General features: G+C 40.8%; 1 protein-coding gene and 5 non-coding genes across 12 annotated transcripts; 3 read left to right on the forward strand and 3 right to left on the reverse strand.

Moving 5' to 3' along the window:
- The first annotated feature begins 176 nt into the window (after positions 1-176).
- Positions 177-5,409, forward strand: LOC100706196 (FERM domain-containing protein 6). 7 transcript variants are annotated; one of them, XM_013269459.3, is made up of 13 exons: positions 178-898; positions 1,152-1,242; positions 1,901-1,980; positions 2,485-2,543; positions 2,699-2,924; positions 3,010-3,165; positions 3,548-3,613; positions 3,719-3,787; positions 3,911-4,085; positions 4,269-4,421; positions 4,691-4,848; positions 4,942-4,964; positions 5,048-5,409. In XM_013269459.3, exons 1-11 carry the CDS (start codon positions 809-811, stop codon positions 4,822-4,824), a joined length of 1,299 nt encoding a protein of 432 aa, XP_013124913.1. In that variant the 5' UTR covers positions 178-808; the 3' UTR covers positions 4,825-4,848; positions 4,942-4,964; positions 5,048-5,409. The 7 variants fall into 7 exon arrangements, with proteins under 7 accessions (XP_013124914.1, XP_013124915.1, XP_013124913.1 ...); XM_005471306.4 differs by having other exon boundaries at positions 181-898; positions 4,717-4,848; XM_013269460.3 differs by lacking the exon at positions 4,942-4,964 and having other exon boundaries at positions 177-898; positions 5,004-5,409.
- A 1,274-nt stretch (positions 5,410-6,683) lies between these two features.
- trnaq-uug (transfer RNA glutamine (anticodon UUG)) lies at positions 6,684-6,755 on the forward strand. The gene has a single exon. It is a non-coding gene; the product is annotated as a tRNA-Gln (tRNA).
- A 635-nt stretch (positions 6,756-7,390) lies between these two features.
- trnaq-uug (transfer RNA glutamine (anticodon UUG)) lies at positions 7,391-7,462 on the forward strand. The gene has a single exon. It is a non-coding gene; the product is annotated as a tRNA-Gln (tRNA).
- A 1,963-nt stretch (positions 7,463-9,425) lies between these two features.
- trnal-cag (transfer RNA leucine (anticodon CAG)) lies at positions 9,426-9,508 on the reverse strand. The gene has a single exon. It is a non-coding gene; the product is annotated as a tRNA-Leu (tRNA).
- Positions 9,509-10,603: 1,095 nt separating this feature from the next.
- trnal-cag (transfer RNA leucine (anticodon CAG)) lies at positions 10,604-10,686 on the reverse strand. The gene has a single exon. It is a non-coding gene; the product is annotated as a tRNA-Leu (tRNA).
- Positions 10,687-11,779: 1,093 nt separating this feature from the next.
- On the reverse strand, positions 11,780-11,862 carry trnal-cag (transfer RNA leucine (anticodon CAG)). The gene has a single exon. It is a non-coding gene; the product is annotated as a tRNA-Leu (tRNA).
- Between the last annotated feature and the right edge of the window lie 742 nt (positions 11,863-12,604).

The following is a 12,604-nucleotide window of genomic DNA, read 5'->3' on the forward strand; positions in this document are numbered from 1 at the left end:
CCAGCTACTAAAAATATGTCACTTTTCTTTTTGCTTTATCGAAGCAAAGCACAATTGGCATTGTTAGATTTTGTTTTTAAATAAATTAATGATAGATTAATGATGGTGTTGCCTTTTTATTTCTTCTATTATATCTAAAAAGCAGTTTATCAGTGGATTATTTTTCTGGTGTGTGAAAGGAGTAAAAGGTTATAGTTAACTAATGCTTAAATAAAAATGAGTTAGGAATGGTAACTACAATGAAAAATTAAATAAGAATAAACTATAGTCATGTTAAAGAGAGAATACACCATATTTCAGTTTCAAAGTTCAACAGGTCAATTATTTAAATACAACCTCAGATGAACAACAGCGTGACTTATTACACTGTGTATGAAACACTAAGTATATCCCATCACTCTGTAGCTTGTAGAACAAACTGTAGGTGGTAGGTTTTTGTTCATTACTGTACTTCTAACAGCTGCTTCTGACATCCCAATTTCTCTCTGCAAAACATTCATATCTTTCAGTTTTCTGTAGTATTTGGAGTGAACATAACTCACAGTATGTCCAAATAAGTAGAAGGCGATCAAATGATGCAAACACATTATTAGCACATTAGAGCTAATTTTGTTTATTTATGTCTAAAGAGATCAAACTGCTAAATAAATACATTAAATTCTCTGGTTGCAGATCTGGTAATGTGAGGACTTTTGATGCATCTGTCTGTTTGTATAGACGTCATTATGTGTCAGGCTGAAGGAGGAGGCAGGCTTGCTTTGTTGGGCCTGTGGGAGGATGCTAGGAGGATATATAGTGGATCGAGACCATGCGAAGCCTAGTGGCAATGAGGACCAAACAGAGACGACAGGTGTGCGTTCTTCTACCGAACAAGCAGCACCTGGATTGTGCTGTCACGGTGAGTGACCACAGATCCTTTCTGTAGCATATTTTCTTGTTTGGTATTTCACTGTGACACGTCACATGGACACAGAAACCGAAATTACACTCGTTAAGATTGCATTGATCTGTCAGTGGGGTATATTTATTTTTAAAGCAGTGGAAGAGTATTTTATTAGAAAAAAATACATATTAGCAACAAAGCCAAAACACTGAAAGCATGGACTCTCAATATGTTTTATGTTTTCTTTCTTCTTCCTGTGTGTTTATAGGTAAAAGCCAGAGGCCATGAGGTGTTGAACAATGTGTTGAAGCATCTTGGTGTCAGTGATCTCCAAGTGTTTGGTCTGGCTGTTATGAAAGGTCAGTTAGTTTCTCTGCGGGAGTTCAGGAGCAAATGTTTTTTATTCATTAACTTTGGAACGCTGAGATTCTGGGAGGCTGCTGATAGTGAGTGAACCTGCTGTAACATATAATACATGGAAAGCCATCTCCTATCAGCCGTAAACAGCATTACTGAGCGCCATCAAACATATGGTTTACAGGACAAATATGGCCAAAACTGAGTTACTTTACTTGAGCGTGCAAGTTATGTCGAATTTTTTCTTCCTATTTTTTCACTCTTTCCTGTACAGCATGAAGTGTTGTGACAGGAGTTAACCTGCCTCAACTGTTAATTTTGCCGCCCTACCAAGAAGTGTGAAATATGGTCAGTTTCATAGCTGTTCATAGATGCGGTTCTTTGATTAAGACAGTTGCATTTCTTTTTAATGACAGTGGAAAAACTGAGACATATTGTTAAAATTGCACTCATTATTTAAGACACATCAGCTTGTTTGTGATCCCATAAGTGTGAATGTTTTAAAAATGTATTTGTTCTTCTTCAGAACAAACGCAATGGAAACAAAAGGCCTTTGTACTGATAGGTTGTTAGTCAATATTTTTACTTTTCTGGGCCACATGCTGTGAAACTGAGCCTGACATCTCTGATTGAATGTGTGCTTTTTTTCCTTTTTTTAAGATAATGATTATCTGTTTCTTGATTTGGACCAAAAGCTGAGCAAGTACTTTGGGAAACGATGGAACAAAGGATCTTTAATGGTTAGTTTTCCATTTCTTTTTTTGGTGTAGTGTTTGCACTGTTGAAACAGAAATCACCAGATTTACAAATGGCTTCTGTGCTGTAATGGCAACACTGTGAAAGCTGAATTTAATGATGTCACTTCAAATTTCAGGTTTTCCTGGTTTTATTGGCAGTCATGATGATTTGCATATCAATGATCTCAAGCACATCTTGTGGCTCATTGTTATGCACCGGTGCTGGTTTCAGTAGTTGTGCAACTTTGCGACTGGGGAAACCTGCGACAGATAAGACTGTATGAGTACTAAGATGTTTCTCCCAGTGAAAACACTGCATCCAGATAAAGTCCACCATTGGACTAACATGTCAAACATATTAGAAAGATCTGGCTTATTTTAAAAGTTCTTTTATGTCCGTGGGTTTTTTTTTTTTAATGATTTATCATATTGGTCAAATATTACCTAGACTGTCTAATAGCAGAAACGATAAACTGAGTACTCTCTTTACTGATCCCACCTTTCCAGGTCCCATTTATCTTATTTCTGAGAGTCCAGTATTATGTAGAAAGTGGGCTGCTAATTTTGTAAGTTTGTTTTCCATTACCTTCTTTTTCCAAGATTAATAATTTCCACTATAAGTGTTGTTTAAGTTTGTGAAAATATTTGTGGAAAAACTAGACAGCTGACTCAACCTGACAGACTTCATAACAGGAAAAGAAAACCTCCCTGTTTCTTGCAGGAGCACCACAGTGCAGCAGCTCTACTACACTGAGCTGAGGCAGAAGGTGCTGCGTTCACAGAGCCACCATCAGGAGGCTTTGTTCTTCCAGCTGGCAGCCTCTGCCCTCCAAGCTGACGTCGGCGATCTGGCACAGGGAGAGGAGACCGAGGAAGACGGAGAAGAGAAGAAGCAGGAGAGAAAACACAGATGCTACTTTCTCCCTGAAGATTACTTCCCCTCATGGGTAAAAAAAAGAAAGAAAAAGAAGTGTAGTCTAACCTTGACAGAAATACTATTATATATATATCTCTGTGTGTTCATCTTCTCAGCTCATAAAGCACAGAGGGAGAGAGTATTTACTTCAGCACAGCCCAGTGCTGCATGGTGAGCTGAGGGGGGTGTCTCGCAGGCAAGCCATCCTGCACTTTATAAAGGAAGCCAACGGGCTGCAGGATGGACCTGTCACATTCTACAGGATGAGAGAGGTCAGACAGTGTTTCAGTTAAACAAGGACAAACTCTGATGTAAGGATGTCTGTTTCTTAGTTTAAGAGAGACTAACTAAGAAACTCCTGTCCTGAGATGTTGAATATGGAGCTATCAGGCAGTTGAAAGGAAAAGGAAAAGAGGTCACATATATCAGACACTCCATAAACTCGTACATTTCAGAAAATCTTCAGAAAAATGTCCTGCAGTGTGAAAACTGTTACAGATCTCGTAAAAAGCCCCAGTAATAATCCTTTGGCATGCTCTAGTATTATTTGTCTGCCTTGGTCATTTTAGAGAACTCTTTGTGAGTCATGTTTGTTATGTGAGCCCATGGCTTTGTTAAAAAAAACTGCTTTATCAACTATTATTTTACACACAGGAGGAAAAACAGCCGAGGAGTTTAATCCTCCTCGGTGTGACAGTGAAAGGAGTCCATATTTGCCAGGTGAGTCGTTTTCAATGACAGTCTCACACATAATTTTAAATAAAGTTTATGAACTTATTTTCACATGTACATATAGATTCTTGATCTGAATTTGTGTTTTTTAAGGAGGTGGAAGGGAAGCAATCTTTGTTGTATGATTTCTCCTGGACAGGTATTGATCGCTTCACCTTTCAGGTTAGGTTCTAAAGACTGCACTATAATCAAAGTATACATACATTAAAGGTCACATTGACCTGTATGTAGCTTTAACCGTACCACACGAGCTCATCCTCTTTATGTATGCCTCTTACTTTTCAGGGCAACAGGTTTGAAATCACTGCTGTGGGCTCTTTGTGCCTTCCTAAACTGGTTTATTACACTAAATCGGCTTTCCACTCTAAACACATCCTGAGGCACCTCCGTGACAGTCACCAACTCCACATGAACACCAGAGATGCAGTCAGTTACATCCAACAGCTGGAAAACATGGGTAGTATGTAAGGCTTTACTTTACTACAACTTATCTAAGACACGACTGAGTCAGCTATCTTGGTCTGAAACCAATATCATGTAATAATAATAACAATAAGTCTTGTAAGTGATTTTAAAAGATTTGAGATCACAGTCTCTTACACAGTCACACTCCAAAGGTGCTCTCTTTTCTGTCTATCTTCAGCCAAAGAAGCCTACATCTGTGACACAGAGTGCCTAAGAAAGAGTCTCCAGTGCGGCAACCTCACATCTTCAATGTCTGACTGCAGTGATACATTGGAAACAGCTACTGCCTGGTTTAAAGAGGAAAAGGAGGAGGATGGAGGCTCTACAACAGGTCTGCTAATGGTTGAAATGTTTGTGTAGATGGTGCAACATTTGCCACTCAGACAACTTGTGAGTGCATTTATGTTTTGAAACTGGTAAAAACACGTTTAATTCTACCCAGCAATGGTTTACAGCAGTAAGTCTGCAGACCTAATGAAGGAAGAAAACAGCTGATGTTGCTGAAATGACCGAGAGGGAAAGTTTAAAAGCTCATTAGGCAAATGAAAGCAGAACTACTTTCTTAACTTACTTGTCGTACTTTTGCCTTGAACTCAAAAGCAGTTGTTTGTTTACACGGATGCCAGAGTCTGAGCTGTGGTTGGACGAATCAGAGGAGTTGTTTGTTGATGATCCAGCTGAGGTGTCCTGGCTGGCTGAGCTGCTCCATGGTGTGTCTGTTGACGCTCCTTTGATGTTACCCTCTTTTTGCTGGGCAGGTGAGTCCAAAAACCACTATGACCATTCTAAAATAACAGTTTAATCATGTGTTAGTTCTGTGTAGCATGTGATATTGTGTCCTGTTTTATCAGCTGTCACCATGGAAATGAAACAGGTGAGCAAACTGCAGGTCTGTCTGTTTGAACATTTCCAGCACGATCCTGCATCAAAGCCAACATCCTTCTCTGTGATCTTCAGGTTCTGTGGAAGAAAACTGATGAAGGGATGTCTGTGGACTAATTTAGAGTCAGAGGATGCAGGGATTCATCACCTGTTCTTCATCTCATGACAAGGAGACACCTGTTGGAGTTTGTTGTTATGGAGCGAAAATGCTGAAAGGATACAGCTGAGTGTTATATTTTGTTTGCTTAGAGGAAACCTCATTATATGTGCTAAAACAGAAGCCACATAGTGACCTGAGTGCAGCCCAAAGTTGCAGTAATTACACTTCAGAGATCGATGTATACAGACTAAATCTTGCCCACAAAGAGGTATAATATTGTTTTAATACATATTTACAAACTAAATGTATTAATATATCAATAACATAATAAATGCAACACTTGGGACATTTTTGTCATTCTTTGAACAGTGCTATTAAAATCAATGCTGACTTCTGTTCATTTGCCATTATAAGCATTTTACAATTAAAAAAATGTTTAAGTTAATATGTCAGATTTTATTCTGTTTTATGATTCAGGTGAAATTATGTTGTCAGGCTTCCACAGTGTGGCATTATTTCCAAACAATCAGAGTCCATGCCATGATGTGAGAGGTCTAAGGTGCTGTGTTAAGGGTGCACTCTCCTCTGGAGGTGTGGGTTCAAGGCACACTCCTGTTGTTGCATTAAACCAAACAGATATAAAGGAGCTTTTCTGAAAAAAAAACAACAACCTAAAGATCTGTGTACAATATCAGAAGGTTAGTAGCAAAATAGGAGAGCAATGCACTGTGTAGGACATATGGAAGTATAGTGCTGAGGACTCATCTCCCTCAAAAACACAATGATAAAACCCTGCCTAATACTAAGCGCTCAGAAGATTGTTTCACTGTCAGTATTGACAGCTCTGCACATTGACTGCTGGGTGAATCCCATCTAGGGCTCTCCTTGGCTCTCTTCTAGTTGGGTGTAACGATTGCCCCTGCGGTGATCCTCCTGGGGCTCTCGTGCTCTGGGGGGCCTCTGGATGTTTGGGGCCCAGGTCTTCTCTATGCCTGCTTCATGTCCTTGGGGGCAGGCTGTGGCTCCCCACACCTACCTGTTAAATAGTTGAATTGAGTAACCTTATGAACACAAGCGTGTTCACACAAGTGTACAAACAGGTACTCACTATCTTGGTCGACTGCTGCCTCTAAACATGTATCATTAATACTGTGTGCTGCTCAGCATTTTTTTTCTTCACTCCCTCTTCTTCTCTATTTTTATCTCCCCCTTCTTCTGTTAACTTTCTCCCCAACTCCACTCCCCTCTTTCTTTCTTCTCCCCTTTCACCCATATTGTCTGTTCTGAGTCTACTAAGTCAAAATAAAAAAAAATCCTAATCAAATTCTAATAAAATATGACTATAAAGTGGACCAGTATAGCAAAAGCCGCAATGGTCCACTTGGGAAATCTGTTGGGCGTTTTGCCTGATTGCTACACTGAAAAAACTGAAAAATAGACAACAAAAATACAATATCAGCATTTTACCATTAAAATATATTTTAATCACTTATTAAAACTGTGTTTTAGTTTGCTTTCATCCAAAGCATCTTACAGTTTTATGCAGAATTTCATTTGACGAGATCACATTGTGTGGCTTCCAAAATCTGTCTGTAAACTTTTCATGTTGTGGGTCCCATGGTGTAATGGTTAGCACTCTGGACTTTGAATCCAGTGATCCGAGTTCAACTCTCGGTGGGACCTCATGCATGTTTTTTGTAAGCTTTCCTTTCCTTCTTCACATCACCTGCTACATGTTCAGTAGCAGTTGATTCATTTAGGTGGTGAGAGGATCCACTTGTTAGTTCCATAAAACATCCAATGACAGTTGTCTTCTAGTCCTGAGCGCACAGAAAGCATACATGTTGTCGGGGGTGCAGGTTTGTCAGCATTTGTAAAGAACTATACTACAGAGTATGTGTTCATTACATAACCAACTTGGATTCCAGTACCCAACACTCCTGGATACGCTAGTATTCACTGACAGCAGTTGTATAGAGGTATTTTAGCATGAGTATGAGTATTACATGTCATTCAAACACTTACTGTCATAAAATAAAACAGTTTCCTCTACAATATCTTGAACAAAGGTAACATCTTCACTAACTGTTGGCTGTTACCTTCTCGACTTAAGCTGTTTTGTGAATGGTTGAGTCTTAGGCGTCAGATCATTCGAATGCTTTTTTTGTTTGTTTGTTTAGTTAGGATAGCCGAGTGTTCTAAGGCACTGTGTTAAAATTAGAGTTCCAATCCAACTCCTGACAGTTGGATTTTATCTTCAATAAAGGTTTTCGTCCAAATCTGCTTGCAAAATCTGTCTGTAAACCCTTTACGTTGTGGGTCCCATGGTGTAATGGTTAGCACTCTGGACTTTGAATCCAGTGATCCGAGTTCAAATCTCGGTGGGACCTCATGCGTGTTCTTTGTCAACTGCTACATGTTCAGTGGCTATTGATTAATTTAGGTGGTGAGAGGATCCACTTGTTAGTTCCATAAAACATCCAATTTTAACAACAGTTGTCTTCTTGTCCTGAGCACACAGGAAGCACACATAATATAAACATTAAATTCTGTTTAACACTAAACACTAAAACTGATTTCTGACTGGTATACAGCAGTGACAATTGCTCAACACAAAGAAACAAAGTACAAAACTAGAAATAATGGGTTCTCCAAGGAAACCCACTGAAGAACAGTAACACTAAGAAACAACAGAAAGCTGAACTTAACAAATATCATTGTTCCGTGATGCGCAACATGAGCTTTGCACTTTTTCAGAGTTTCCACAATCTCTCTGTAAATCCATGCAGTAGGGGTTCTGCTGGAGATTTCTCCCTGACAAAAGGAAGTTTTTCCTCCCCACTGTTGCCAAGTGCTTACTCAAAGGTCTTTTGGTTGTTGGGAATTTCATTCATTTATTACAGGTTTTTAAATGACAATATAAAGCACCACGAGGTGACTGCTGTTGGAATTTTACGCTATATAAAGAAAACTTGCAGGAAATGTTTTTGACCACTGAAATTTGAAATGAGCACACGGAATATTCACAAGACAGTGTCTACACTGGTTGTATCGGTATTGGGATACACCTGCAGATGTACTAACTGAGGCTACTGCATGATTATGCAATTCACTCTAAATAATGATGCTGTGTCAAAGCTTTTTGTGACAATTAACTGTCTTTGGATGGGTTTTTTTTGCATTTGCCACTGAAATTACCACTCTTGTGTGATAGGGTTGCATGACTGCTTGTCATAAAATGAATAATAACAATGAAATCATCTCCTTTACTTTTTTAAAATTCATGGACTTCTTCCCAGTTTTCTGACACTTTTATTTTACTGTGTAAAAATGTGCAGGTGTGCTTCCCGTGTGACTGTTTCATTCCCAAATTTTGGCTCCTGGGACAATTGATTTTGTGAAACATTAAAACTCTGACAGATGCATGTCACAGATATATGAGGTCAGTACTTTGCACAAGGATATTTGGCATGTAAATCACGTAACATTTCAGTCTTATGTGTAATAAGCAAGTGATATCAGGAGTGGGATTTGAACCCATGCCTACTTAACATCTAAAGCACATTTGTGAGGTTTTAGGTTTAGATCTATGAATTTTTGCAGGCTGAGATCCACTTGGTGAAGGAAGTTGTAATGGATGTCTGTGAAGGTTCTCAGTCATCCAGGTGATTGCAGTCTAAGGAGCTTGGAAACTTCTTTAAGTTGCTTGAAGACATTTCACCTCTCATCCGAGAAGCTTCTTCAGTTCTAGGGTCAAATGGTGGAGAGTTCCAGATTTAAGGCCTATGGGAGCGTCCGCCCAAGATGGACGAGGGACCCCTAACGATCCTCTCTCTAATGACACGAGCCAAGGTGTGAAAACGGGTGTAGGTCACAATCAGCCAAGGATTTGGGTGAGCTCGTTGTGAAACCTAGCCCTAACCTATCATGTGATTTCCTGAGGTCAAATGGCCCATGATGTGAGTGGGCGTTAAGGCTTCTGGGAAGGTATCTCCACACTGGATTATAGATGTCAGACAGTTGGTGCCCTATGCCACCACCTCTTTTCAAAGATGGTCATTCACCGTGGACATAGATGTAACGGAGCAGTCTGTATCTGGAGTGAATTTGGCTGTGTGGAACAATTGATTTTGCCGAACATTCAGACTCCGATAGACGCATGAGAGAGGTACTTGAGGATATTTGGCATGTAGATTAAAGCTTACAATCACCAACCAGGTAGGCGACCCCCAACACCAACTAAACCAGATTTCAAGTTGATAATTTATCAAAGCAGTTGCCATCTAGTGGCAACTTCTTTATTGAAGGAAGACATCACATAACATGTCAGTCTTATGTTTAATAAGCAAGTGATGTCAGGAGTGGGATTTGAACCCACGCCTCCAGGGGAGACTGCGACCTGAACGCAGCGCCTTAGACCGCTCGGCCATCCTGACACATTTGCACTTGTTCATACAGAATCCACATGACAGGCTAGCAGATCAAGACACCTTTACAACTTATCATATTTGCAGACTATTACACCTCTGCCTTACCAACACATATTTTAAAAACAACGAGGGTGTCTACAGACAAAAACATGACAGTGTTGGTCTTTATGCAAATGTCCTGCTTATAAGGAAACCTGCATTCAGCTGAGATTGAAGAAGTCACTTGGATGAGTGATGAGACATTTCTTCAACTATCTGATAAATGAATGTGACCAAGTTGCAGTACGGAAAGGAAATGACTTCTAAAGCACATTTGTGAGATTTCAGGTTTAGATCTATGTATTTTTGCAGGCTGAGATCCACTTGGTGAAGGAAGTTGTAATGGATGTCTGTGAAGGTTCTCAGTCATCCAGGTGATTGCAGTCTAAGGAGCTTGGAAACTTCTTTAAGTTGCTTGAAGACATTTCACCTCTCATCCGAGAAGCTTCTTCAGTTCTAGGGTCAAATGGTGGAGAGTTCCAGATTTAAGGCCTATGGGAGCGTCCGCCCAAGATGGACGAGGGACCCCTAACGATCCTCTCTCTAATGACACGAGCCAAGGTGTGAAAACGGGTGTAGGTCACAATCAGCCAAGGATTTGGGTGAGCTCGTTGTGAAACCTAGCCCTAACCTATCATGTGATTTCCTGAGGTCAAATGGCCCAGGATGTGAGTGGGCGTTAAGGCTTCTGGGAAGGTATCTCCACACTGGATTATAGATGTCAGACAGTTGGTGCCCTATGCCACCACCTCTTTTCAAAGATGGTCATTCACCGTGGACATAGATGTAACGGAGCAGTCTGTATCTGGAGTGAATTTGGCTGTGTGGAACAATTGATTTTGCCGAACATTCAGACTCCGATAGACGCATGAGAGAGGTACTTGAGGATATTTGGCATGTAGATTAAAGCTTACAATCACCAACCAGGTAGGCGACCCCCAACACCAACTAAACCAGATTTCAAGTTGATAATTTATCAAAGCAGTTGCCATCTAGTGGCAACTTCTTTATTGAAGGAAGACATCACATAACATGTCAGTCTTATGTTTAATAAGCAAGTGATGTCAGGAGTGGGATTTGAACCCACGCCTCCAGGGGAGACTGCGACCTGAACGCAGCGCCTTAGACCGCTCGGCCATCCTGACACATTTGCACTTGTTCATACAGAATCCACATGACAGGCTAGCAGATCAAGACACCTTTACAACTGATCATATTTGCAGACTATTACACCTCTGCCTTACCAACACATATTTTAAAACAACGAGGGTGTCTACAGACAAAAACATGACAGTGTTGGTCTTTATGCAAATGTCCTGCTTATAAGGAAACCTGCATTCAGCTGAGATTGAAGAAGTCACTTGGATGAGTGATGAGACATTTCTTCAACTATCTGATAAATGAATGTGACCAAGTTGCAGTACGGAAAGGAAATGACTTCTAAAGCACATTTGTGAGATTTCAGGTTTAGATCTATGTATTTTTGCAGGCTGAGATCCACTTGGTGAAGGAAGTTGTAATGGATGTCTGTGAAGGTTCTCAGTCATCCAGGTGATTGCAGTCTAAGGAGCTTGGAAACTTCTTTAAGTTGCTTGAAGACATTTCACCTCTCATCCGAGAAGCTTCTTCAGTTCTAGGGTCAAATGGTGGAGAGTTCCAGATTTAAGGCCTATGGGAGCGTCCGCCCAAGATGGACGAGGGACCCCTAACGATCCTCTCTCTAATGACACGAGCCAAGGTGTGAAAACGGGTGTAGGTCACAATCAGCCAAGGATTTGGGTGAGCTCGTTGTGAAACCTAGCCCTAACCTATCATGTGATTTCCTGAGGTCAAATGGCCCAGGATGTGAGTGGGCGTTAAGGCTTCTGGGAAGGTATCTCCACACTGGATTATAGATGTCAGACAGTTGGTGCCCTATGCCACCACCTCTTTTCAAAGATGGTCATTCACCGTGGACATAGATGTAATGGAGCAGTCTGTATCTGGAGTGAATTTGGCTGTGTGGAACAATTGATTTTGCCGAACATTCAGACTCCGATAGACGCATGAGAGAGGTACTTGAGGATATTTGGCATGTAGATTAAAGCTTACAATCACCAACCAGGTAGGCGACCCCAACACCAACTAAACCAGATTTCAAGTTGATAATTTATCAAAGCAGTTGCCATCTAGTGGCAACTTCTTTATTGAAGGAAGACATCACATAACATGTCAGTCTTATGTTTAATAAGCAAGTGATGTCAGGAGTGGGATTTGAACCCACGCCTCCAGGGGAGACTGCGACCTGAACGCAGCGCCTTAGACCGCTCGGCCATCCTGACACATTTGCACTTGTTCATACAGAATCCACATGACAGGCTAGCAGATCAAGACACCTTTACAACTTATCATATTTGCAGACTATTACACCTCTGCCTTACCAACACATATTTTAAAAACAACGAGGGTGTCTACAGACAAAAACATGACAGTGTTGGTCTTTATGCAAATGTCCTGCTTATAAGGAAACCTGCATTCAGCTGAGATTGAAGAAGTCACTTGGATGAGTGATGAGACATTTCTTCAACTATCTGATAAATGAATGTGACCAAGTTGCAGTACGGAAAGGAAATGACTTCTAAAGCACATTTGTGAGATTTCAGGTTTAGATCTATGTATTTTGCAGGCTGAGATCCACTTGGTGAAGGAAGTTGTAATGGATGTCTGTGAAGGTTCTCAGTCATCCAGGTGATTGCAGTCTAAGGAGCTTGGAAACTTCTTTAAGTTGCTTGAAGACATTTCACCTCTCATCCGAGAAGCTTCTTCAGTTCTAGGGTCAAATGGTGGAGAGTTCCAGATTTAAGGCCTATGGGAGCGTCCGCCCAAGATGGACGAGGGACCCCTAACGATCCTCTCTCTAATGACACGAGCCAAGGTGTGAAAACGGGTGTAGGTCACAATCAGCCAAGGATTTGGGTGAGCTCGTTGTGAAACCTAGCCCTAACCTATCATGTGATTTCCTGAGGTCAAATGGCCCAGGATGTGAGTGGGCGTTAAGGCTTCTGGAAGGTATCTCCACACTGG

The sequence above is a fragment of the Oreochromis niloticus genome, linkage group LG8 (genome assembly GCF_001858045.2).
Source record: "Oreochromis niloticus isolate F11D_XX linkage group LG8, O_niloticus_UMD_NMBU, whole genome shotgun sequence".
Classification (NCBI taxonomy): domain Eukaryota; kingdom Metazoa; phylum Chordata; class Actinopteri; order Cichliformes; family Cichlidae; genus Oreochromis; species Oreochromis niloticus.

Excerpts from the sequence above, each read along its gene's own strand:
- LOC100706196 (XM_019362552.2), top strand. The coding sequence starts at position 809 with ATGCGAAGCCTAGTGGCAATGAGGACCAAACAGAGACGACAGGTGTGC. Across the intron at positions 3,166-3,547 it reads CATTCTACAGGATGAGAGAG|GAGGAAAAACAGCCGAGGAG; the intron begins GTCAGACAGTGT and ends TTTTACACACAG. Across the intron at positions 4,849-5,003 it reads ACCCTCTTTTTGCTGGGCAG|CACGATCCTGCATCAAAGCC; the intron begins GTGAGTCCAAAA and ends GAACATTTCCAG.